Source organism: Phyllosticta citribraziliensis (assembly GCF_038025025.1).
Source record: "Phyllosticta citribraziliensis strain CPC 17464 chromosome Unknown J3D65scaffold_3, whole genome shotgun sequence".
In the NCBI taxonomy this organism is placed as follows: Eukaryota; Fungi; Ascomycota; class Dothideomycetes; order Botryosphaeriales; family Phyllostictaceae; genus Phyllosticta; species Phyllosticta citribraziliensis.
This window is the reverse complement of record NW_027117340.1, coordinates 2,276,194-2,299,494: the sequence shown is the minus strand read 5'-3', so window position 1 is coordinate 2,299,494 and position 23,301 is coordinate 2,276,194. Positions and strand designations below refer to the sequence as shown.

At 56.9% G+C, this 23,301-nt stretch overlaps 10 protein-coding genes across 10 annotated transcripts; 6 read left to right on the top strand and 4 right to left on the bottom strand.

The window, feature by feature from the left end:
• The first annotated feature begins 512 nt into the window (after positions 1–512).
• Positions 513–2,834, top strand: J3D65DRAFT_271631 (uncharacterized protein). The gene has a single exon (XM_066794964.1). It carries the CDS (start codon positions 758–760, stop codon positions 2,645–2,647), a length of 1,890 nt encoding a protein of 629 aa, XP_066658154.1. The 5' UTR covers positions 513–757; the 3' UTR covers positions 2,648–2,834.
• Positions 2,835–3,346: 512 nt separating this feature from the next.
• Positions 3,347–3,986, top strand: J3D65DRAFT_617857 (uncharacterized protein). Its single transcript, XM_066799600.1, has one exon. The coding sequence runs from the start codon at positions 3,579–3,581 to the stop codon at positions 3,900–3,902; it is 324 nt and encodes a 107-aa protein (XP_066658153.1). The 5' UTR covers positions 3,347–3,578; the 3' UTR covers positions 3,903–3,986.
• Positions 3,987–5,146: 1,160 nt separating this feature from the next.
• On the bottom strand, positions 5,147–7,371 carry J3D65DRAFT_665937 (histone acetyltransferases subunit 3-domain-containing protein; the record flags this gene model as incomplete). The annotated part of the gene is made up of 2 exons (XM_066802876.1): positions 5,147–6,516; positions 6,861–7,371. 2 exons carry the CDS (start codon positions 7,369–7,371, stop codon positions 5,147–5,149), a joined length of 1,881 nt encoding a protein of 626 aa, XP_066658152.1.
• Positions 7,372–7,661: 290 nt separating this feature from the next.
• J3D65DRAFT_271599 (uncharacterized protein) lies at positions 7,662–9,838 on the top strand. Its single transcript, XM_066794963.1, has 4 exons — positions 7,662–7,869; positions 7,937–8,019; positions 8,075–8,612; positions 8,661–9,838. The coding sequence occupies exons 1-4, from the start codon at positions 7,866–7,868 to the stop codon at positions 9,749–9,751; spliced, it is 1,716 nt and encodes a 571-aa protein (XP_066658151.1). The 5' UTR covers positions 7,662–7,865; the 3' UTR covers positions 9,752–9,838.
• Positions 9,839–10,729: 891 nt separating this feature from the next.
• Positions 10,730–11,420, top strand: J3D65DRAFT_656844 (uncharacterized protein; the record flags this gene model as incomplete). The annotated part of the gene is made up of 2 exons (XM_066802507.1): positions 10,730–11,278; positions 11,308–11,420. Exons 1-2 carry the CDS (start codon positions 10,924–10,926, stop codon positions 11,418–11,420), a joined length of 468 nt encoding a protein of 155 aa, XP_066658150.1. The 5' UTR covers positions 10,730–10,923.
• On the bottom strand, positions 11,334–12,366 carry J3D65DRAFT_617850 (ribosome maturation protein). Its single transcript, XM_066799599.1, has 3 exons — positions 12,104–12,366; positions 11,798–11,921; positions 11,334–11,745 (listed from the first exon to the last, which is right to left on the bottom strand). Exons 1-3 carry the CDS (start codon positions 12,265–12,267, stop codon positions 11,689–11,691), a joined length of 345 nt encoding a protein of 114 aa, XP_066658149.1. The 5' UTR covers positions 12,268–12,366; the 3' UTR covers positions 11,334–11,688.
• A 799-nt stretch (positions 12,367–13,165) lies between these two features.
• Positions 13,166–16,826, bottom strand: J3D65DRAFT_644873 (uncharacterized protein; the record flags this gene model as incomplete). The annotated part of the gene is made up of 6 exons (XM_066802181.1): positions 13,166–14,475; positions 14,535–14,769; positions 14,819–15,037; positions 15,088–15,293; positions 15,335–15,695; positions 15,744–16,826. 6 exons carry the CDS (start codon positions 16,824–16,826, stop codon positions 13,166–13,168), a joined length of 3,414 nt encoding a protein of 1,137 aa, XP_066658148.1.
• Positions 16,827–17,435: 609 nt separating this feature from the next.
• On the top strand, positions 17,436–18,714 carry J3D65DRAFT_617846 (26S proteasome non-ATPase regulatory subunit 9). Its single transcript, XM_066799598.1, has 4 exons — positions 17,436–17,883; positions 17,952–18,024; positions 18,083–18,411; positions 18,472–18,714. The coding sequence occupies exons 1-4, from the start codon at positions 17,725–17,727 to the stop codon at positions 18,592–18,594; spliced, it is 684 nt and encodes a 227-aa protein (XP_066658147.1). The 5' UTR covers positions 17,436–17,724; the 3' UTR covers positions 18,595–18,714.
• Positions 18,715–18,965: 251 nt separating this feature from the next.
• Positions 18,966–20,617, top strand: J3D65DRAFT_617839 (GTP-binding nuclear protein GSP1/Ran). The gene is made up of 6 exons (XM_066799597.1): positions 18,966–19,070; positions 19,163–19,281; positions 19,401–19,493; positions 19,555–19,708; positions 19,760–19,965; positions 20,016–20,617. The coding sequence occupies exons 2-6, from the start codon at positions 19,216–19,218 to the stop codon at positions 20,145–20,147; spliced, it is 651 nt and encodes a 216-aa protein (XP_066658146.1). The 5' UTR covers positions 18,966–19,070; positions 19,163–19,215; the 3' UTR covers positions 20,148–20,617.
• Positions 20,618–21,292: 675 nt separating this feature from the next.
• J3D65DRAFT_549745 (amidase signature domain-containing protein) lies at positions 21,293–23,255 on the bottom strand (the record flags this gene model as incomplete). The annotated part of the gene is made up of 3 exons (XM_066796969.1): positions 21,293–22,419; positions 22,470–23,050; positions 23,107–23,255. The coding sequence occupies 3 exons, from the start codon at positions 23,253–23,255 to the stop codon at positions 21,293–21,295; spliced, it is 1,857 nt and encodes a 618-aa protein (XP_066658145.1).
• Between the last annotated feature and the right edge of the window lie 46 nt (positions 23,256–23,301).

Sequence of the window (23,301 nt, the reverse complement as noted above, 5' to 3'; positions counted from 1 at the left end):
TCCACGACCTATCCATCGACCTAGACTGAAATGGATAGAGCTGTTGTCGCCGGTGCTCGCGAACCAGCAGCGCACGCAATACAGCGTCATCGCATGAATACCTCTCACGCTCCTCCCATCCCAATTGCCGCAAATCCGCAGGCTGCAAGCGGCGCAGTACCAGTCACTCACCGTCGGAGGGCTGGTTCAGGAATGGTTTGGCCCGTGTCCACGTACCTGTTCATCTTATCGCGGCGACGACAAGCGGATCTACAGTGCCGTGGCTGACTGCAAGTCTGACTTTCCCACCCCAGAACCCCTTCACCGCGGCCGCCGCCAATGTCTGACGGCTCACGCGCACGCGGGGACAAGTCGCCTAGCCTAGCCTAGCCGTCGCGACCGTTTTCTCTTCGAACATGCGCTCTGCTAAGCAGTATCACGTCAGTTGCGCAAAAGAATGGCCCCCGATTTGAAGGCTGAGCCCTCATCACAGCGCTCTAGCGCCTGGCTGCCTGCGCCGCCGCCAATGATGCCTCGCGCTTGAGCCAATGACGCTTTTTCTGTTCATCATTCTCGCTACTTTCTTCTCACTACCCTAGACTCCGGGCGGTGATGGGGGTTGCTGCGGCGCATTGTCCTTTTTTCGTCTTTTGCTGTTACCGGCGACGCAGCCGCAGCAGCGCCTTAGACGGCCCTGGTTCTGCTCGACATGTGTTTTACATATAGCCGTGGTCCCATCTTGACAGACCGGTCCTGACCGTCCTATACCCAACGCAACATGGTTACTCTATCAACACTACCGCAGACGCTTTTGCTGCTTCTGGCAGCACAACTATCATCAGCCTCCTTTTCATGCCAACCGGGTGAGCCCTGCTGGCCTTCCAACGACCAATGGCGTGCTCTCAACACCAGTCTCGGCGGCCAACTACGGGTCACGGAGCCCATTGCCAGCTCATGCTTTGAGGGTTCGAGCAACTACGACGCAAAGCAGTGTGCCTGGGTTCAAAGTCGCTACGGAGACGACATTGCAAGAGCTTCGGTCTATGGCGCGATGCAAAATCTTCAATGGGAGGGATGTGGAGAACAAGAATGCCTGGTTAAGACGGGCAAGCTGCAGAGCGCACCAATACAAGAACCCTGCTCTCTGGGAGCCCTCTCAGCGTACTACGTAAACGCGACAACCACAGACGACGTTGTTCAGACTCTCAAGTTTGTCAACAAGACCGGTATTAGGCTTTCCATCAAGAACTCTGGCCATGATTATCTTGGACGCAGTGTGGCTGCGAATTCGCTGGCGCTGTGGACTCGCAACATCCGGAATCTGGAATATCATGAAAACTTCTCTCTCCACAACTGCGCTGGATCGCACGAAAACATTGGTGTGATTGGTGCTGGTGTGAGCGCTGGCGAAGCTCGGGACTTCTTCCAGGCACGAGGCATGGATATTACGCTAGGTGCTGTCGGTACCGTAGGCCCTGCTGGAGGCTTCGGTCAGGGGGCTGGCCACGGTCCCTTTGGTCCCTCTTACGGTCTCATGGTCGACCAGGCAGTCGAGTTCGATGTGGTCACTGCCGATGGAGTCTTCAGGACTATCAACGAATGCAACGAGCCAGACCTGTTCTGGGCCATGAGGGGCGGCGGCGGTGGAACATATGCCGTCTTGATAAACTACAAGTTCAAGGTCCACCCCCATGTTCAATTCAACACCTACAGCTTCCTGGCAAACATCACCGACATCCCCGAAGACATCCGAGAGTCATGGGTTTACCGCACCATTCTTCACGCCTTCGTCCAGAGTCAACCTTTTTGGTCAGCCAACAACATTTCGGGCTACAACTTCTTCTGCCACGACAAGATCGAGACCCACCTCGTATATCCGTCCAACAAGCCCCTGTCACATCTCATTGACCTGACCTCGGAATGGGCCAACTTCCTCACCTCGCTCCCCGGCCTCAGCATCCACAAGCACGCGTACGAGCACTTCAACACTTACAAGGACTGGGCTACCGACTCGGACTACCATTGGATCATCCAGCGCAATGCACCGGGCGGCATGGCAGTTGTCGAGACCGGACGTCTGGTTCCGCGTCCGCTCTTTGCGCCAGGAGAAAAGACATCAGCTCTCGTCGACGCCCTGCTCAACGGCCTAGCGGCCGGCACAAAGGTGCCAGGCTTCATGCTCCAGATCTACGCGACCACGCCAGCCAACACCCCCGATAGCGAGGGCGCCACGTCGGCGCACCCAGCCTGGCGCGACGCGCTGTGGACCATCGACTTCGTGTCGGGCTACTGGGACGGCACGTCCAAGGCGGCCGTCGCGAAGCTGTGGAAGGCCTCCCGCACGGCCATCGACTTCATCAAGAAACTGACGCCGGGCGGCGGCTGCTACCTCAACGAGGCAGACTACGGCGAGGAAGAGTGGCAGCAGACGTTCTTCGGCGCAAACTACGACAGGCTGCTCAGCATCAAGCGCAAGTGGGACCCAACCAGCCTGTTCCGCTGCTGGAAGTGCGTCGGCTGGGAAGGCTTCGACGAGCGCCTCGACAGCTGCTACGGCTCCACGCCTAGGGCTACGGTTCCCCTGCCCGAGGTGGGCGCCGAGGAGGGCGCCGAGTTCCGCGTCAAAGGGGGCGAGGGCACCGGGTTCCTCTTTCAGGGGGAGTTATGACTAGAGCGGCTCAGGGCCTCCTTGTTCGCCCTGCCTGTTGACATCTTTCCTGCGGTGGTCAGAGCCGTGCGGCGCGAGCCTTTTTCTACTTATTTTGGGTATATTCTCGATTGATTGGTTGTCCCTCGTTTTCTTTTTCTTTTTTTCTTTGGGCGGCATTTTTGGGTTTTCTGCAGCGCTTGAGCGAGCTGTTGCCAGGAATGAATGAACGCATAGACCGGACTGGACTGGATTGGGTTGGGATGGGTCGGGCTTTTGGCTTCACTTTCGTTATACCACCTCCGCTTGGGCATTTCATGGCGTTTTGAACCTTCTCCTTTCACCACTGATCTGAAGGTAACGTTTGAGTCCAATATCATCATAGTCTCTAGACAAATGAATACTTTGTCCACAACAAATGAAGAAAATCTACAAACAACAGAGCACTTGCCCATCTCCGTATCCCGAAAACGATTCCTCTGTTCAATGACTACACTATCCACGTCCCTCTCACTTCCACCACATGCTCACTGCCCCCACACTATTCCGACACTCTTCCGCTTCCAGCCACAGCCCCCGTCTCCAAGCACCCAAAGCCTCCTGGACCCCAACCAACAACGCGCCCCCACTCGACGCCGCCCGCGCTCCTGCCCGTCACTCACGCCCAACACGTGCGTACCTGCCGTGCCACAATCAGACCCGGAAATCCCCTCCCTCCCTCCCTCTATGCCCCCGCCGCGCCCGCCCGCGCTCTAATTCCAGCCACTGGTATCAACCGCTCGGCCGCCCAGCCGCCGCTGCTGACTGGCGCCCCCACTGCACGCTGCACGCAGCGCGCAGCAGACATGGCTATTTTTGGGCCTGCCTGCAGTCCTGCGTCTTCTGCTGCCAGTGCTAGCGCCGGTGCTAACTAGTGGTGCTTGTGGTGGTGCTGCTGGGCGGAGTGCTGGTGATGATGGTTGCTGCTGTTGTTTTGGTGGCCCTGATGGTGTTGATGCTGATGATGCTGGTGTTGGTGATGCTGGTGCTGGTGGTGCGAGTGGTGGTGGTACGAGTAGTGCTCGTGCCAGTGGTAGTGCGAGTGGTGCGAATGATGCTGTTGATGTTGATGCTGGTGGTGCCCGTGGTGCCCGTGGTGTTGAACGTGGTGGTGTTGGTTGTGCTTCTGCACTTGACCCGAGGAAGGGTGCGTCATGGTTGGAAAAAGCAAGCAAGCCAGCTGTCCACAGCAAGGGCAAAGCTATCTGGCGGTCCGAGTCTGTCTGGCCTGGTCTGAAAAGACGATGACTTTCGGGCAGAGATATATAGGAGAAAAAACGACGCGCCAGCCAAAGGCATTGCACTGCGGCTCTCCTACCGGGGCTCACAACAGGCACGACACAAGATAGATAATCACGCGTAGATCTCTTCTGCAAACAGGATCAGATATCGGTCAGGCGGGCAGATGCGTTTGGGAAAAGATTGCTCGCACCATCTCTCCGCGTCCAATTGCTGGCGTATCATCCGCGCCCTCCACCCACCAGCAGCATCTTAGCCCCCATCATCACTGGCTAGCAGATGCGGTTCTAGTTGGCCAAACGGGTCCGATTTGTCCCTGCGAGAACGTCTTCTGGGATTGAATACAGCGAATCGAATCACCTCGCTCAAGACCTGAGCCGGTAATAATGCCACGTCCGCGCTTGGCCTTGTTTGCGGCGGCTGCAATCCTGATCCCCAATATTGAAATTGTACCTGAATAGACCCAATCACGCACCTCGTGCCGTCCTATGACGTATGAAGTTGCGTTCCAAACACTTCCTTGGATGGTTCAAATCCGGTAAGACCTCTCACTGCAACTGCCGAATCGGGTAGCCAGCGAGTTGTTCGTAGTGTTTAGTCCGCGCATCCTCTTTCACTGCCACTCCTACTCCCACGTGCCCTGTCCAGCCCTGTCATCCGCCTGTCTATACCAAATCCAGGGGCCCACCAATCTCAAGACGTCGACGCCAAATTTGATACTGATGGCAGGCTACTGCGGCCTGGTGCTAAGCCAAACTCCAAAGGGGTCAAGCATCTACTTCCGTGTGTGGGTACGATAGGAGGACATGTTGATTGAGTGCATTCGCACAGGACCGGATTGGCGACAGCGTAGATGACGACAAGGATAGCTTTGGAGAGTGAGATTCTGGCGGCGAGTCTCTGGGATGAAGTGCCTTGTTCGGCGTCTCCTGGGCAGTGTAGGCGGTATTTCGGCTGTCTGGAGCAATGAAGGGGGAAAAGATGGCTGTTACTCGACGCCCAGCTGCTCGACGACGCTGGGAGAGTAGACCCGGCCTGGGGCCAGAAAAGTCCATGTCGGCCGAGGGAAGGCAAAAATAAGGCGTTGCAGAGATAGCACATGGAGCAAATGGTAGCAGACAGGTGTGAAAGCTCTGCGAATAATTCTCCATCTGCGGTACGAAACGGCGTAGACCGACAACGCGCGAGCAACATGTACACGCCACATGCAAATACAGCGCCACAGGAAAGCCAGCATGCGTGCTACTCTTGTTCCTCGGTCCAGCCTTCCTGCTCTTTTTCGATATAGCGCTTCATCGTCTCCTCGTCGAATACGCTTTCGCGGGGAATGCCCGCCTTGCCATAGTCGACGACGGGCCCAATAACACTGGTCCAGCGCTCCTTTTTCTCCATGAGAGCGCGAATTTCCTCGCCGAGGCCCCTGGCACCGGCGCCAGCACCCCCGCTGACGCCGCCGCCCACTTGCACCACATGCGATCCACCACCCGCTCCGCCGGGCCGGTTCTTGGTGTTCTTCTTTCCTTTCCCCAGGTTGCGATTGCGTTTGAGATACGCAGCATTGAGCTGATTGTTGAGGTCGTCTTCAATGGCACAGTATTCTTGCTGTGCCATGCGGTGCTGGGCCAGTTCCAGAAGCCGCGCCTTGCGCGCGCCGTTCACTATACTCTGCCGTCGCAGCTCATCTTGCAAATACCGTAACCGCGCTGCGACTTCATCATCAAAGTGCCCATCGTAGTCTGGTTTGTCGTCGGCAGAAAGAAAACCAATGTGTATCAGCTCTTGCATGGCACGCTCCTCCATAGTCACAAAGTCCGGCTTTTGAGTCGTGCCGTTCTTGAAGGACGCATTGTTCGACTCGGCTATATGAGTTGCTGGGAGCGAGGGTGCACCCGCGGTATCCGGTGGATTTTCACCGTCGATTTCCATCTCGGTCATGGAATTTGTGCCGTTGGAATCTGAGGGGTTGCGGCCTTCGGAGCGGAAGGTGGAGAGCAGGCGCGATACGAGCGGTCCTGGTCCCACAGCGTCCGTCTCGGCCACCTCGTCGTTAATCATTTCTATGTTACCCCGGGGTTCGTTGGGAGGGAGCTTGTCGCTCGTCGAGTCGATGGCCATGGCGCCGTCTTCATCCGCCCAAACATCTTTGTAGTGGCGAGGCCCCCGACGCGGCATATTAAATGGCGCTATCCGATCTCCACGCTCCTTGAGAAAAGACAAGTCCTCCTCGGTCAACGGCCGAATATAAGGCTCCACATAGTTGGCAAAAACGTTGGCGTTGACCTGAGTCTGCGGTTTCGGATTGCTAAAGTCACGGTCTGGTGGAGTGCCAGGAGTAAGATCCTTCAGGTCGCTCTTTGGATATGTCGCCACCCCCAGTATTTCCTTTTTCAGTCTCTCTGGTGTGTCGTCGGCGATTTCGCGGATGTGGTATATCGTAGGGTCGTCGAATTTGGTCGGGTCAGGGCCAAACGTTTGGTAGGCGGGAACTGCAGGCGCTTTCTCCGGTTGGTGTGAATCTTCAGAACCGCTCACAGAAGCTCTGTCCATATTACCAGTCCCGGTGGCTGATGGAGGTGGTTGAGAGATTGGCGAGGAAATGGTCGAGGATGCATCTGCAAAGATTGATTAGCGCGGGGAAGAGTCGTGTCTTGGGCGCCATGTTAAGGGACGACCAAATAACATCATGGGTACAGAGATACTGAAGGGCCGAATACGAAGGGCAGGCTAGCGACGCAGTCAGGTGGGTGAGAGCACCTCGGAGCCACCTCTCCCTCCACAGCACCGAGCTGTCGGACCCATTTGAGGAGCTCCTCGTCTGCCTGAAGCATATACTGCGTATGTGATGGTGCATGTCGGCGCATTGTGTAAGGATGCGAGATTTTGGGAGTCGAAGATGATGGAGGCGTTGGGTCGACTTGTGCCAGGGAAGGACAGCAAAAGAGTAGAAGGTGCCTACCTTTGTGCATATCGGTCCCATCCTGCCTGGCCAGGCCGTGTGCGCCTACGGCAAGTGGGCGGTCCTCGTCGGGCTCGCGTTTCTTGGGCTTGATTTTGAGCTTGTGTTTCCTCTCCTCGGCCTCGCGGTCGGCGCGGTCAAGGTCGTGTTGGCGCTCCATGCGAGCTTTGCGACGCTGCATCAGGTGGCGCATAAACTTTTCGTTGGCCTCGACTCGCAGGCTCTGGGCGGGCAGGAAGCGGCTCTTGACGTCCTCGAGCATGGCGTGCAGGCTCTCGGGCGAGGGGATGGCCTGGGACGAGGAGCCATTGGTGAAGATGTCCTCGATGAAGACGGCCGAGGGATTGCTGAGGTGCGACAGGGTATTTTGCATGACGGAGGGCGAGGTGGTCGACTCGACGGAGGGCTGGACGCTTTGGCGGTCAATGGGCGTGGTGTTGCGACTGCGGGAGCGACGGTCGCGCGACTGAGAGTGCGTCTTTGACTTGGAGGGGGGTCTGTGGATAGGCATGGTTCCAGGATTGGAGAGGGGCGGGTGTTTTGGAAGCAGTAAGGTACAGAGAGGTCGGTCGGTAGGTTGCTAAGGTCGGGTAGGGTAGCTAGTGAGCTGAGCGGGAGTTCGGGAGTTCGGGAGTTCGGGAGTTCGGGGCTGGCGCTGGCGAGCGGGACCGCCGGGCCGTGCGTCGGGCGGGATCGACCTAGGTGGATGCCGGGCGCGTCTGGGGGTGGCCGGATCGTATGGAGTTCGTGGGTGGTGGGTGGTGGGCTGTGGGCTGTGTGGGCTGGCTGGCTGGCTGGCTGGCTTGGGGGCTGGGGACTACGCATTACCTCTCTCTACACTAACTCCACGCTACATGCCCTACCCTAACCGTACCTTGGCTGCTTGATCCTCTCTCCGCCCTCGCCGCAACTCTCTCTCCAATTTTCTCTTCTACCGCCGTCGCGTTGCCTCTTGCCGCCTCTTCCTGCTGCCGCTAACCTCGTCCGCACGCATGTCTGCGTACTATGAGTATGTACACGCCTCCGCCCTCGCGTTCCAATCCTCTTGCTGATCTGATCGTCTTCCTTCTACCCAGCTGCCCAGCAGATCCAATTCCAGACGGCTGTGTTTCCCGGGCTTGATTCTGTGGAGCCCGCCGACAATGTGACTCTGGTCCAAGTAAGCTTGTTCAACGTTGTCGTATGTCCACAATTAACCATAACCTTCTGTGCAGTCGCGACTCGGCTTCTACTTGCCCGACACCAACGTACGAACCCTTTCTACCAACGGCATCAGTCCTGGCGAAAACATCATCGGCCCCCTCTACGTTCCGGACCTCCAGACCGACCTCTGCAGAAATGTCACTGCTCCGTACATTCCCGCCAACGTCACTCGTTACGCCGACCTGCCTCCGGCCAAAAAGTATCACCAGATTGCCATAGCTCCGTGGTCCTCGGCCCAGTGCGTCCACGAATTTCTATCCAACGCCGCTGCCGATCCACTACTGAGGGCCTTCATCTTTTTTCCCACGGACAACAGCGTCGGCATACCACCTCCCGCAAACGCTGTGCTATGGGATCTCAACGATGGCGGCCAATGGAAGACTGACCGCGACTTTGCAATATATGCCGTATCCGGTTACACGGGACGCCTGGTCATGCCAGAGCTGGCAGCGTATTCTGGCAATCTCACCAGTGTTCCGTATGGCCGAAACCTATCATCTCTGTACCATCCCAGCGACTACGTGCGGCAGATTGTCGAGATTCCAACTAGTGGGTCTACAACGCCTTTACAGCGTGTGCAGTGCTGACTGTTTCTAGACGGTGGCTCCCAATTGCCCAGTCTATGGGTATTTCTGCTCATTGTCCTTGGCCTCATGATCCTAGCCATTGCCGGTTCATCCGTTGGTGTTCATTGGCACCAAAAGAGGCTGCGCAATCAGCTTCGTGATCGAGTCATCCGAGGCGAAATCGACCTCGAAGCGCTAGGCGTCAGACGTCTGACTGTACCTCAAGAGGTTCTGGATCGCCTGCCCCTCTACATTTATGATGCAAATTCTGCCACGCCTCCTGTCGGGGACTCGGTGGACGGCAGCGGAAACGCGCTCAGAGCCGATCCTCCGGCTGTGCCTGCCACGTCCGAACGTTCCGTCTCCTATTCTCAGCCAACATGCGCAATTTGTCTGGACGACTTCGTCCACAAGGAGACGCAAGTCCGCGAGCTTCCCTGTCACCACATCTACCACCCCGAGTGCATAGACAACTTCTTGCGCGACAATTCTTCCTTGTGCCCGCTATGCAAGAAGACGGTGCTGCCCGTAGGTTATTGTCCGGCGGTCATCACCAACTCCATGGTTCGGAGGGAGCGCTGGATTCGGAGACTGCGGTCAAGAGCAGCTGCACGCGGCGTGAGCGAGGAGCAGTTACGGGAAGAGGAGATGCGCAGAGCTGCAGAGAACAGTCGAGGCGGTCTGATGCGCGCAGCGGCTTTCATGGTCATGGGCAACGCCGCAAGAAGAGCAACCGGCGCCAACGCGAGGCCCGATGTCGAAATGCAAACCAGCAGGTCAGCAGTGGCTTCATCTACCGAGTGTCCCGACGATGACGCTGGAGAGCGCAGTCGCATGGCAGCAACGCCGACCGCGACTGTTCTTGGGGATCACAGAAATCATGCATCGGCCGCCCCGACGCCAAACATGGCCGACGTTTCCAGATCGAGACCGGCGGCTGCTGGTACACCGCAACGTCCGGCTGCCGGCACCGCCTCGCGCCGCGAATGGGCTCGCCAGCGCGCCCTTTCCATGCTGGGTCGCGACCATCATCCAGACGCGTCGACTGTGGCTGATGCAAACGAGTCGCGTAGTGGCCGCTGGCGCAAGATGCTCGGCCGAGTATGGCCAAATTTGGGATAATGCGACAGCCCCTCTTCGTCTGGACTTGCAAGAAACAGCCAAACGCAGGCTGGCATTGGTTTGATGTTTCTGTTGTCGACTTGGTCTCAGGAGACTAAGGTATGGTTTGGCTTTGAGACATCCCCTTTTTCTAAAATCTTTGGTCTCGAGTGGCATTTTTCTTTTTCCTTTTGTTAACAATGGGAGGCGGGACGGAGGGGATTGGACGACACGAAGACGAATAATGATACCCTGGGTTTTCTTTTGTTTGCGTCGAAAGCTTTCTTTTCTTTTCTTTCTATCTTGCGTATAACCTTCTCTTCCACCACCCCACGGCTTTGGTTTAGTTGCTCTTTGTACTCGTGCGCTTGGTACGCAATTATACCCAGACAACTGCGCCGCCACGCACTCATTCATTTTGTAATCCAGCAGTGCTTTGCTTTGCTTTGCTCTTGTCTAACCGGCACTGTCGAATCTTTTATCTCCAAGTGCGGAGCTGGCTCTCATGGTCTTCTTGTTCATTGGATTTTCTCCTCGAGACACTCTTTCTCTTTTGGTCGGGGGGGCGGGGGGTTTTTTTAATTTTTTTTATTTTCGTCCACTCGTTCTTGCCGCGGTTTTTCTAATACAGTCTTGTAATATCAACCTCGTGTACGTCTGGAGCGTAGCACGGAGGTGAAAGTACTCATCGGCGTGTCAACCATCGGCACATGTAGGGAAAGGTGGGAGGGCAGAGCAGAGCAGAGCAGGGAGGAAGGAGGGGAGAGTCATGGTGGTGGTGGTGATTGGTATTTACAAGTACCAGGCACGCAGTAACCTAGGCACAGAAAAGAAATGACAATCAAATGCATCAAAAGAAAGCCGAAAACACCCACCCCGCGTCAATCAATCCATCGATCCATCCATGAAGTGTGCCGTTCCTGCGGGCGAAGTAGGTGTGACGCAGGAAATGCCCAAGGTAGCCAGCCAGCCAGCCAGCCAAGCCAGCCAGCCCAAGATCCTCACGGGCTAAGTACCAAGGTACCCTGCGGCAGTCATGAGGCACAACAACCAACAACAGCAGCAGCAGCAGCAGCGATACGAACCACTCCTATTATCCCGTCAACCGACAAAGCAGAGAAAGAAAGTAGCTACATAACGACACGGACGGCTCGGGCACGGCACGGTACGGACAACGGTTCGGCGCGCGCAGCATGCTGCCTGCCAATCCCTTCGCCCTGGCCCTGGCCCTGCCGCTGCCGCTGCCCCTGCCGTGCGCGCTACGGTGTCCTACTTGGATGCTATATGAAGGGAGGAATGTTTACTCTGCCGGTTGTTGGTTGGTTGGTTGGTTGCCGGGGCAAGAATGGAATGGTGTGTTTGGAATGTATCAATGCATGCAAATGCCCGCCGTCGTCTTCCTTTCCAGTTGTGGTGAGATGTGTGTGACGTCATCGACGGTGGTGGGGTTCCTGGTGGGACCTCCAAGGTCCACGGGTGCCAGCTGGGGCCAGCTCGCCTTGCAAAGCAAGGCAGCTGTGTTCTCAGATGGGGCCATCACGCGATTTCGTAAGCCCATTCAGTGACACACAAAATAGACGAGAGCAATCAAACACGCAATGGAGGCTCAAACTGTGTCGTAGACATCGTGTCATTCATTTCCGTCTCATCTCCTCAAGAGACGCCGACATTATACGGCATAGCTATGTAAGAGAGGTAGGTAGGCAAGGTGGTAGGTATCTCCGACCCTGAGGTGGTTTCCAGGCCCTTTTCTCAATCAATGAGCCCGGCTTTGAATCGAAAAAACGAAATGGGCGGACTACGCCTTGTCCCTAGAACCAAAACCACGCCCGTCGTGGTGTTGTTCTGACGAGAAGAAATTGGGTGTAGCTGATAACGAGCCGAAACTCTTTTGGTTGGGTATATGCATCGTCGTCGTAGCCAGTGTCCGCTTGCTCAGCTGAGCTCCATTGAGCCGCTTAGTGTGCGACGCGAGGGCCGCCGGCGATGTTCCGGTCTCCATTGCGTCCAGCGTTCTGGTGGAGCGTTAGTTTCTGGAGTCAACGCTAGAGATGTGTTGGAGCTTACCTCGGTGGCCTGGACATCACCCTTCTCCAGGATCTGAGTTACAACGTCGTCGTCCTTGGATGTGCCGAACTCGTTCTCCAGTGCGGCCTTTGATGCACCGTCGAGGACACCCTGAGCGCCGTGCCTGTAGACAGCCGCGTTAGCATAAGTTGCCTTGAGCATGATTTCGGAGGCCATTGGAAAGAGTTAGTGCGAGCTTGCCGTGGATGCATCGATGAGGGCGCATCCGATGAGTCCATGGAGGCAAGCAACGCGTTTGAGAAGGAACCTGTGTCGCGTGACTGAAGAGCCATCGGGGAAGCTTACTTGTGGGTGACAAAGACCTTCCAGCCGCTGACAACCTGGGCGAGGGGAACGCTTTTGTCGTTCTTCCACTTCTGGACGGCCTCGACGTCGTCGACGAAGATGATGAAGTCCTCCTCCTTGCCCTGGTAGTGGACCTTGGTCTGGGTGTCGTTGCCGCGAGTCATTGTGTCGAGAGAATAGGTTTCGAGGGTGATGAGTGTGTGTGTTGTTTGGTGGGATAAGTGAGACGAGCAGAGTTGTAAGAGGCTTTGTAGTGGTGTGTGTGAAGAGAGATGGAGGGGAGAGGTGAGGGCAGCGGCGGGGTGGTTTTGTAGCACCTGGGCTGGCGGCTACGTCATGGGCGCACGGGCGCAGGGACCCCACGATCTGCTGCTCCCTGGCACTGGCACTGGCACTGGCACTCCACTGGCTGTGCTGCGCTTCCTTTCGATGCTCTTCCAAGACTGAGGTCACGTCAACGCCCTGTATCTGCGACAATTGATGATGGAGGCTGGCTTGCCATCCAGTCAGTCAGTCTAAAATTGTATTCTGCTCGCTATGGATATCATCCTGTTCATGCTGTCAAGTGCCAGCTCCGTGTTCCGTCTTCTTCTAGTCCAAATGCTGCGGCCGTCTAGCAGCTGTCCCAAAAGCAACCGACCAGCAAGAAGAGGAGAGCCTCCAACAAACAAACTCCTCCGTCCCAGAAACACCTTCCTCAACCATGTCCCTGAGTGTCCGGGTACCTTGCATGACGATGATCCCCCTCTCCAAATCCATTCACTCCCAAGAAAACCTAACCGCAGAAACGCCCGTGCCACCTGCGCCCTGAACCCACCAGCCACGGCTCCACAACCAACAAGTTGCGTCAACCGCAAAGCAAGTACCATCTTCCAAAACGAAGCTCCACTTCTGCCTCTCCTGAACTCTTGCCAATGATATCATATCTCAACGTCAGCTTTGTCTTGTGCAACTCCATCCTGTCCCACCCGTCTGACTTTTCCGCACCCAGCCCTCACGTCGCACCACCCCACGACGCGACCGCAAACGCAGCATTCTGCGTCTCTGCCAAGCACGCGGCCATCAAACGCGACGCGATGGCGAGCGCGACGGTGTCGTGTTGCCGCGAATCGAAGCAAAGACGCCCTTTGGCGACTCGCTGCAATGCGCCCAGAATTTGAACAACCTCGTACGTGGCTTGACGTTGATCGACCTCTTCCTCGACGGCGTCGCTCCAGGCGAGTTTGGAAGTGAAGCAAGACCAGCATCATCCGCTTCGTTGCAATGCGGCAGCTTGACATCCAGCTTCGGTGCCGCAGCAGGCCCAGCTGCCGTGGCCGGTCGTTCATACCCGTTTGCCGGAAGAGGCGAGCTGGGCAGTGTTGGCATTGACAGCTTCCTCCGCAGTCTTGTTTCTCTTGACGCGTCGCGTGTAGAAGGCGTTCTGGCTTGACCCAGCGACGGCATTGAAATCTTCTTCGACAAGCCCGAGTGCGGAGACGGTCGCGGAGACGGAGAGAGGCTCATTCCTCTAGGCAGAGTGCCCGGCCCAACAATGCGGTCGCTTTCCCTTTCCGCGACATGGCCCGTCCTCCTCGTCCGGTTGTTTGGCGTCACGAGCTCAAAATCCGCTGGCAAGAATTGCTCCGGCGCGCTGTGGAAGTCAACTTTGATACATGGCGGAGCTGGAGATGCTGGTTTGGACAGTGTGCCCGAAGGTGACCTCCTCCTCGATTTCCATGGGTCGTCTTTGCGCAGCTGGCTTAGACTGTTGTAACTGCCAGAGCGTTTTGAGGAAAAGTTACTCGCAATGCTGGCCATGCTGAGCTTCCGCATGACAGAGTTGGCCGACGCTCTGATTGGATTCTCCGCTCTTCGGGTTCCCATACCGGGATACGGAATGCTCTCCTTGGTCCATACGTCACCGATGACCGTTTCCAGACGGATTCGCTCGCCGCGGCGAGGTGCGAGCGTGGGAATGAGAGTATTCGAGGTCATTGTAGACTGAGATCGACCCACTGGAAGCGAGCTTGTCGACTGTGAAACATCTGGTCTCTTCTGTGCTTGCGTGTTTTTAATAATGACTTGTTGCAAGTGCATCTTCGGCCCAACAGTTGCAGCGCGACGAAGGGCCATCTTCCGGGTCAGGCTGTCTGGAGTTCCGAAACTTGCACCAAGACATTTCAACTCGACCGAGAGAGATGAGAAAAGATCTTGCATGCAGCTCCTGCCCTCAACGAGATCGCTGTTTTCCGCAGAAATGTGCGACTTCAGCGTCTTCTTCCACACCATTTCTTCTTCCGCCGAGCATGCGCTGAGAATCACTTCGTGAAACCGGTTGCTAGACTCGAAGATGAGCTTCCACGTGAACGGTGCCGTGTGGCACTGAAGGCCTGATGCAGTCGGGTCAGTGAAACAAATCCCAGCGCAAGATTCAGGATAGAGCCCTCACCTCGACCATTGTCAGACCTCTCGATGCTGCCGTTCCCAAGGGCGATCATGGCGAAGACGTTGTAGTTGGAATAAGACTTGTCCGTTTGCGCCAAGATGAGGCAAGACCTGAATAACATGCAAATCATGTACTTTCCGTGAATGCGCGGATCATTTGTCTGGTATGTGACGTGTAAAACACCACACAAGACGACATGGCCAAGTAGCCTGGTCAATACGACGCGAGGAATAGGTTGCTATGTCACAGTCAGCAACTTCATACACTGGCTCGGCCGAGTCTCTTACATCTTGCGCAAAGACAAGTCGGTCTTGGAGGAGCCAAGTTGTTTCGATAAGCTTCCTCCTGAGGTGGTCGTCTTTGGCATTGTTGATCTCCTGGTTCGCGTCTTTGAGGCGAAAGTGGACTTTTTCTAGCTCGGCGTGTGCGACAGGGTCATCAGCAACAGGGGTGTGCTTCATTAGGTCTGCAAAGAACAATGGGTATTTCGAAGTGCGCTGGATGGGCTAAGGCCAGCGTTAGAACGTTCTTCTAGATGGAATTGGTTCGCACTGACCTTGATCATCAAATCTGCCAGAGTCAGGCCCTTCCGACAGCTAGCATCTCTCTTGTTTGCTGAGACTAGCATACTCGATAGGGCTTCAATGCCTCTCTCGTAGGTCTGCCATGCCGGAATGGTCCGATGACTGGCTTCCAGCTCGCTGTTGACCGACTCAAACTGGGCACTGTACTCTTCATATGCAAAGAATCGTCTCATCTGAACTTCCCGTCAATGATGGCTCCAATGCCTAGGAAGGGTACACTTACAAGTTGGTCAAACAGCCTGGCGACTTGCGCAACAGTTTCCGTATCCGCCGTCACGCCCAACGGAGTCGGCTCTTCTGGCTTGCACATATCCAGCGAGTGACGTTGCGATCTACGATTGATGGCAATTCCGGAAGCTCTGTGTGGGAGACCATCAATACTGTGCCAGCGAGTATGGCGCGGCCTCGGTCGATGCTCGAAAACGCTGTCATCTTGGGTGAATTCAGAATTCGGGATGATGCGGTGAAGCTCTCCAAGGAGATCCTCATGCAGCTGCACAAGTTGTGAAACATTGCGATGGATCGACATGCGCGTCTGCGGTGAGACCGAAGGGACCGACGCGAGCACCGTCAAGTATACCTGAATCTGTTAACCCTGTCTCCGTTGCATGGCGCGTCTTCTCCTCACATTTGACAACACTTTCAGGTCTCCAATGTAACCCTCCTCTGAAGATATAATCTCTTCAAGGATGCGCCGACGTTGCTTGGCTCTCTCCCATGCGCGCTCATCCATGACAGGGATGATTGACTGGTATGCCGTGTCCCGTGCAGATCGAGCGTCAGTGATGCTGCTACCGCGATCTCTTCCTCTGCTGTATCTTGTCCCGAGGCGGCTGAGTGGCGCAATGCTAGTGCTCGCCAAAGTGACGGATGCTGACTTGACAGCCGTGACAAAAGCCATTGACGATGCTAGAGACGACGACTTTGTGTGACCTGATCTGGATCTTGCCTCGTGCTCGGTCCTGATCCTCGATAGCTCTGGGGGAAAGTCGTCCACTGGCAAATTCTCCGGTCTGGACTTGCGACCTTTGACTGGGTTCTTGTTGCGTCGCCTCAGCGTGCTGACCCATCTCTTGAAGGGCGTCGCTTTTGTCTCGATTCCATCATCTTCCTCGGCAGCGTCATCGTCATAATCGTCGTTTTCTTCTTCTATCACCGGCGCAGAGAAAGAGTCTGTGGGCTCTCCAGGAGATTCCAGTATGCTCGAAGCGGAGCTAAAAAAGGCATCTCGATCGTCCGTGGGCGAACCTCCGGATTCTGAGGCGGAATTGGGATCTTCGTGGAATGTAGGCACCGGCGAAGGGCAGTTTTCGGTTGGTCTATCGACGTGGATGGAGAGGGCGGTCTGTTCGAACGAGGTGCGACGAGGGTCCGGGGAGGGAGGGAGTGGAATGTTGGAGACCCATGAGATCTTTTCCGGCACGCACTCTAGGGAAGAGTGAAGGGAAGGACAGGCAGACAGCTCATTGATCAAGTCTAGCAATGAGCGCGAGGCGACGGTTGGAGGAGTGTTCTCGTTTGGTTTGAGCCATGGGCCGTTTTGCGCCGAGGCAAAAGAGATGAGGGAGGTAGCTGATACGTTGTTAGGTTTACAACGTCGGACAGTGTTGGCGGAGTCGTGAGACAGCGGAGACGGCGAGCGTAGGTATGGGGTCTCGCTGAACGAGCGCTTGAGTGGGCTATGCGAGGGCACCGAGAGGACGTATGCCATGACTGGAATCAACAAGTCATGGACGCAGCGGGGACAAGGACGACGACGACGACGAGAGAGAGGGCGCAGAGAATAAGAGAGGGCGCAGCGGTCATGGTACGGGGACCGCAGCAGCAGCAAGGTACATGTAGTGGTAGGTACCAGACGGCAGTGGGAGGCAGGCCAGCATGCGGTGAGGTAGGTAGGTTGCGTTGGCCAAGGTACCTAGGCAGGCAGGCAGGAACCGATGGAACAAGTCGACAGGACCGGACAGGACAGACAGGAGTATGTATCAAGCAAGAGAAGGTTTGTATGTTGGAGTTGGGCCGCGACTGCTTTCTCTCCCTCGCTCGCGCTCAAGTCCGTCCGTCCGTCGTTCTGAGCCAACGGGCCGCAATCGGCCCAGTGCACCAGGAATGCAAACAGCAATGTGGATGGATTCTAGAAGTGAGTCCCACGGCCGTGGATAGGGCCGTTGTGTTAGTGCAACCAAAGGTGAGACGTCAGGCGGGGGTCGTTTGGCGCGCTGCGATGCGTTGTAGGATGCCGTGCCGTTGTGACGACGCGGCCTCTACAGGCACTAGGCCTCGCTGTCTGCAATGACCACGGCATTTCCGTTGTTGACGTTGTCGGAGCCAAGGGACGAGGAGTGGAGGTCAAGACCTGACGGGGGCCGGGGTCAGGTCAATCCGATGGAACGGAAGGGAGGGAGGGCGTCGCCGGCCCGTGCACGGCCTCTCCCCGCCACCACCACAGGCACTGCACTGCATCCACCTCGCCGCCGCGTCAATCTCGCTCTCGGCCGCTTTCGTCAGACCAGTCGACGCGTTGGTCGTGCGTTTGCATGTAATCCCCCACCACCTCGTCTCGTCTCGTCTCGTCCCTGCGCAACGGAACCCACACCTCACCCTCTTATTCCATGGGTCTCCCGATGGACGACATTCACACGCCCGCCGTGGCCTCGACCAACGGCGCCTCAAATGGACTATCGACGCAGGATCTGTCCCTTGGCGACCTCATCGCGGAAAAGCAGCGCGTCGAGGGCGAGCTGTCAGCGCTAAGTTCCGTTCTAGACTCGGTGCGCCGCCTCTCTTCCTCCGCGCCCGAGCCCTCCGTATATAGGTAGCTGACCATGGCCGTCTGCAGCACGGCGTCAACATGCGCACGAGCCTGACCACCTTTGATGGATATCCGCGAGATGACATTGACGTAGCCCAAGGTGCGTAGGTAGCCCGTGTGCCAGGGCCGACGCCGCTCTAACTTGTAGCTGTCGCCAGTGCGCATTACGCGGGCGCGCATCATCCATCTTCAAAATGATCTCAAGGCGTTGATGGACAAGATTGAGATCGGCCTGCACGCACACCACGCCGCATCAAGAGAAGCAGCGGCTGCTCAGGGTGCTGCAGGAACATCGACCGCGGCCAGAGCCGACCAAGATGCTGCTCTCCAGGCTCCGTTTGCCAAAGTCAATAGCGTCGTTCCGGGCAGTCCCGCGGATGCTGCAGGGCTGAAGGCAGGCGACAAGATTGTCAAGTTTGGGAGCGCGAACTGGATGAACCATGAGAAGCTGAGCAAAGTGGCCGAGGCAGTATCGCAGAGCGAGGGGGTAAGCAGGCTCGATAGACACCGGATGGTGAATGGACATGGACAGCTGACAAAGTTGCAGCGCCCGTTGACGTTGCAGGTGTCGCGAGAGGGAGCGACTCCAGAGACGATGAGCCTGCAGCTGACTCCCAGGCGGAACTGGGGTGGACGAGGGCTGCTGGGCTGCCACTTGCTGCCGCTGTAGGGACGGACTTGTAGACGGTGGAGCGGCGATGCGTGGGCATTGGATGGCGTTGGGTGGCGGTCGTGGGCTTCGTGGCGCAAGCGGGGTGGAAGGAATGGGTGGGCAGGCATAAAACTGGCGTTGGGAAGCATGGGTGTTTTGTAGGCGCTGCGGGCGATTGATCAAGGAAGACACGACACGATGGAGGCCTTGCCTTGACTTGACGATTGGGTTAGGTTCATGTTGTTGACTTGCCAACTCACAGCGTGGTACACAGCAGTGACAGCAGTGACTGTCGCCCGTCTGAGTCCCGTCTGGGGCTTGGCGGAATTTTCCAGTCACGTGCCGACAGCGCTAGCTGACAAGAACCAAGGCTGATGATCGTCCTCACAACAACTCGAAATCTTCCGACCAAGACACAACCACTCCTCCCTGACCTCTTGCCCCACGACCATCTTTGACGCTCCGAGGTCCCATCCAACGTCTCCTCCCCATCTGTGAGCCTGCAACCTCCCGCCTCATGCTCGCTTAGCCGACCGGCTGCCTGCGCCCAAGAAGAAAACCACACTAACCCACCCCGCCTTCTCAGTCCAAACAACCGACACCCACCATCAACATCCCCGCTATCGATCACAAAACACCATGGCCGAGGGTCAAGCTCCCCCTACCTTCAAGCTCGTCCTTGTTGGTGACGGCGGTACCGGAAAGGCAAGTGCAAGAATTTCCTCCCGCCGAGCGCCACCCTTCACGCCGCCGTTGCGTCATGATCTGGCGACCGCCTTTCAAAGCTTTTTAACCGCCATCATTACTGACCTCTCACCCCGCAGACTACCTTCGTCAAGCGCCACTTGACGGGAGAGTTCGAGAAGAAGTACATTGCCACGCTCGGTGTCGAGGTTCACCCTCTCGGCTTCACCACCGTACGCTTCCCCCTCGCCCGATAACCTTCGCCGTCGAACGCACACTCACAAAGATCGATAGAACCTTGGCGCCATCCAGTTCGACGTCTGGGACACCGCTGGACAGGAGAAGTTCGGTGGTCTCCGTGATGGCTACTACATCAATGGCCAGTGCGGCATCATCATGTTCGATGTCACCTCGCGCATCACCTACAAGAACGTTCCCAACTGGCACCGTAAGAATCCCGTTCCAAACGCCCACGAAAAGAAAATCTGACGGGTGTTAGGCGATCTCGTCCGCGTTTGCGAGAACATCCCCATCGTTCTGTGCGGCAACAAGGTTGACGTGAAGGAGCGCAAGGTCAAGGCCAAGACCATCACGTTCCACCGCAAGAAGAACCTCCAGTACTACGACATCTCGGCCAAGTCCAACTACAACTTCGAGAAGCCCTTCCTGTGGCTCGCCAGGAAGCTCGTCGGCAACCAGTCTCTCGTACGTGCCTCTGATTCACTTCCCTAGAAAACTACTAATCCTTGACGTAGGAGTTCGTCGCTGCTCCCGCCCTTGCTCCTCCCGAGGTGCAGGTCGACCAGGCCGTTCTCGAGCAGTACCAGAAGGAGATGGAGGCTGCCTCCAACATGCCTCTGCCCGACGAGGAGGACGCGGACCTGTAAAGCGCTTAATGGGCTGGGGCTTGTCATGCGGACAGGAGCCGGAAGTTTTTACGACCGATTTGCGGTTTATGCTATGATATCAGGGATAGCATCCGGCCGCTACGACATCACAGGAAGGCAGCGGTCCGATGGATGGGATTGATTGCTAGCGATTTTCAAATTAGACGGTCGAGGCAGGCGACACGAACACACGGGCCCCGTCGAACTCTTTCCCTACCACTCTTCTTCGGCTTGCCTCTCTCGCTTCGCGAGCCGGGGCAAGTTGCGCGCGTCTGCTTCTTCTTTCACTGGACCCGGCTTCTCAACAGCAGTCCAAGAAGGAGTGCGGTGCGCGTCCGAGGATTTTTGAAAGTAGGTAGCCAAAACTAGACCCAAAGTTTGCAGCAATCCAGATTTCACGTGCTGCGCCATATTGACCCAACTCGGACTCTTGAATGACGACTTGTTCTTTTCCTTTCCCTGTCTTGAGTCCTCCGGTTTTGTCTGACCTGTAGTCGTTCGTCGTTTTCACAGAGCGATCCTTTCTCTCCACGCACCCTTTGAGCATTGCGCAAGTCAAAGAGCAATCCTTTCACCTCGTCGATGGCACTGCTACCAAATACATCCCTATCCTGCTCGTCGAGCCATTGGCATGCTCGCCAGCCAAGACTTGAAGCCTTTGTGACTTCACAAATGCACGCCAACTTGCATTCATGCTTCTGTTGCGCATGTGTGCGCCTGCCCTTCCGACAAAGAGCTGATGGGTAGACATTCATTCAGGCACTCGCCCATCCCATCCCGTGCGACAACTCAGCTTTGCCTGTTGTCTCAGACGACAATGAGCCGTGAAGGAAGACTGTTGGAGCGGTTGACGAGCGATAGCTCAACCGTCAGACCTTGATCCTGTGTCTGGTGTGGTTTGACTCGCTTTCTGCTTCTCGGTTACGCGGGATCGTTCCTCGTGGACGACGTCGTTTTCAATGTTTTATTTCACCAATAGGGACAAATTTGTTGAAATGATTCTTGATATCCAATGTCAAGGGCAAGAGAAGATGTCTAAAAAGATACCTCCATCCAAATAACTCGTAAATCTTAAACACACATCCAAGACGAAACCCAAAATCTCACCATGAAGGACTATAGTCCTCCAGCACGCACGTCAAAGCCTACAACTTGCCCGAGACTTCGCCATCGCCCTCGCCCTCGGCGCTGGCCATCTTCTCCACAGCCAGCGCCAGCACATCGACCCACTTGTCGGGCCTGCGGCGGCCGCCCTTCAAGCCGCCGTTCAACCACGCCTCGACGTCGTAGCCAAAGGCGATGCAGGTCTCCTCGTCGCCCCACTCCCCCATGGCCATGAGGCCAACGGGGACCGGGCCGTCACCCTCGGCGGGATCCGCGTAGCCCACGGGCGCCTGGATGGCCGGGCAGCCGGTGAAGTTGGCGAGCCAGACGTACTCCATGCTGCGGATGGAGCGGTTCCCGTCGGAGACGCCGTAGGCGAGGTCGGCGGCGCCGCCGCTGATGTGCCAGCCGGCGTTGGGCGTCGTGGGCGTGACGACGAGCAGGCCCGGGTGCGCGCGATACAGGTGCGCCAGGTGCTGCATGAGCAGGTTGCGCAGCTTCTGGGCGGCGAGGAAGTCGATGCCGGACGCGTGCGCGCCCACCGACAGCAGGATCTTGTTGGGCGCCGTCAGCCCGGCCAGCGACGGCGTGCCGGACCCGATCTCGGCCAGGATGGTCAGCGCGTGCGCCGACTGTCCCGCTGCCAGGTTCGGCAGCGAGATGTCGATGACGCTGTAGCCCTGCGTTTGCACGAGGTGGTCCAGCGCCGCTTTGCAACGCTCCTTGACGGGCGCGTCGGCCCGGTCGAACCATGGCTTGCAGATGCCGAGCACCTTGGGGCGAGAGGCGCGCAGGTTGATCGAGGTCGGGGGCGGAGGGAAGCGCGCAGAGGTTGGGTTGAGGCGGTCGGGTTGCGCCAGCGTGCGGTAGCCGATTTCGAGGTCTGCCATGTTAGCTGCCATGGGCCCAATGACGCCGGTGCTTTTGGCTAGACTGCTGGTCGGACGCAGCGACACTCTCCCATGGCTGGTCTTGATGCCAAATATGCCGCAGTATTGCGACGGAATGCGGATGGAGCCTCCTCCGTCAGCCCCCAGCGCTAAGGGTATCAGGCCCGAGCCTACAGCGTAGCCTGAACCCCCTGACGAGCCACCGGTGTAGTAGTGAGAGTTGTAGGGATTCAGAGGGGTGCCGTGGTTGGGATTGTTGTTCGTCGTGTCCAAGCCCACTGCAAGTCCTGGTTAGCTCCCACGTTGCATCTGTCTGGGGTCTTCGTACACTCGTGCATGCTCGACTTCCCAAGAATGACAGCTCCCTCCTCTTCCCATTGCGTCACGCAGAATGACGTTGCACCCTCCTTGTTTGTATAGTCGTGGGTTGTGCCAATGCTCTTCCTGTGTCCAGCCAGGTCAACCTCGTCCTTGACAGTCACGGGCACGCCATCAAGCAGACCCAGCGGCTTGCCTTCTTTGTAGCGCTGCGTCGACGCGGCGGCGGCCGCCAATATCAAGTCCGGTCTCACATCGAGCCACGCCTTCGAGTGCTCCGAGGGCTTTTCGACGTCCCGCCGTATCAGAGGCAGCAAGACTTCAGCCACCCTAGTGGGGGTGACCTTGCCAGTCTTGTACGCCTCGTGGTAGTCGTAAACGGTATAGAAGCGGCCGTCGGCATCAGCGGCAGGGACTCGCGGGGCGTCGGCTGGCGTCGCGGGTTGAGAGTTGGATGCGTTGGTCGAGGGGACGGGGATGACGGTGGGATTGTAGCGCGGCTCAACGTCGTTGAGCTCGGAGCTGTCACGCAACCGGCCAAAGCCAGTGTTTTTCCAGAGGAATTCTTGTACGATGCCAAGCGACGAGATCCTACAAGAATGTCGTCAGTCAGCGTCGATGGAGGATTTGACAGCGGCGCGGCTCACAGTGAGGCTCCATAGTACAGCGGGAGGCCGCGGACGACGGGATTCTTTGGCTCGTCTGGCTGCTCAAATGGCTTGTTCGTCGCCTTGGGCTCGGGGTAGTTGTAGGCGGTGGGCTCGGTAAACGGGGCATTCTCTTCTTGTCCAGACATGTTGACGATGTGGGTTGGATCCAAACGCAATGACGTCGAGTTAGGG

Bases quoted from the DNA above. Each gene is read 5' to 3' on its own strand.
- J3D65DRAFT_271631 (XM_066794964.1), top strand. From the start codon at position 758: ATGGTTACTCTATCAACACTACCGCAGACGCTTTTGCTGCTTCTGGCA.
- J3D65DRAFT_617857 (XM_066799600.1), top strand. From the start codon at position 3,579: ATGATGGTTGCTGCTGTTGTTTTGGTGGCCCTGATGGTGTTGATGCTG.
- J3D65DRAFT_271599 (XM_066794963.1), top strand. The intron at 8,020-8,074 runs GTAAGCTTGTTC...CCTTCTGTGCAG, and splicing joins ACAATGTGACTCTGGTCCAA to TCGCGACTCGGCTTCTACTT. The intron at 8,613-8,660 runs GTGGGTCTACAA...GACTGTTTCTAG, and splicing joins GATTGTCGAGATTCCAACTA to ACGGTGGCTCCCAATTGCCC.
- J3D65DRAFT_617850 (XM_066799599.1), bottom strand. From the start codon at position 12,267: ATGACTCGCGGCAACGACACCCAGACCAAGGTCCACTACCAGGGCAAG. The intron at 11,922-12,103 runs GTAAGCTTCCCC...GGCTGTCTACAG, and splicing joins AAGGTCTTTGTCACCCACAA to GCACGGCGCTCAGGGTGTCC. The intron at 11,746-11,797 runs GTAAGCTCCAAC...ACGCTCCACCAG, and splicing joins GTGATGTCCAGGCCACCGAG to AACGCTGGACGCAATGGAGA.
- J3D65DRAFT_617846 (XM_066799598.1), top strand. From the start codon at position 17,725: ATGGGTCTCCCGATGGACGACATTCACACGCCCGCCGTGGCCTCGACC. The intron at 18,025-18,082 runs GTGCGTAGGTAG...AGCTGTCGCCAG, and splicing joins TGACATTGACGTAGCCCAAG to TGCGCATTACGCGGGCGCGC. The intron at 18,412-18,471 runs GTAAGCAGGCTC...ACAAAGTTGCAG, and splicing joins CAGTATCGCAGAGCGAGGGG to CGCCCGTTGACGTTGCAGGT.
- J3D65DRAFT_617839 (XM_066799597.1), top strand. From the start codon at position 19,216: ATGGCCGAGGGTCAAGCTCCCCCTACCTTCAAGCTCGTCCTTGTTGGT. The intron at 19,709-19,759 runs GTAAGAATCCCG...GACGGGTGTTAG, and splicing joins GAACGTTCCCAACTGGCACC to GCGATCTCGTCCGCGTTTGC. The intron at 19,966-20,015 runs GTACGTGCCTCT...TCCTTGACGTAG, and splicing joins TCGTCGGCAACCAGTCTCTC to GAGTTCGTCGCTGCTCCCGC.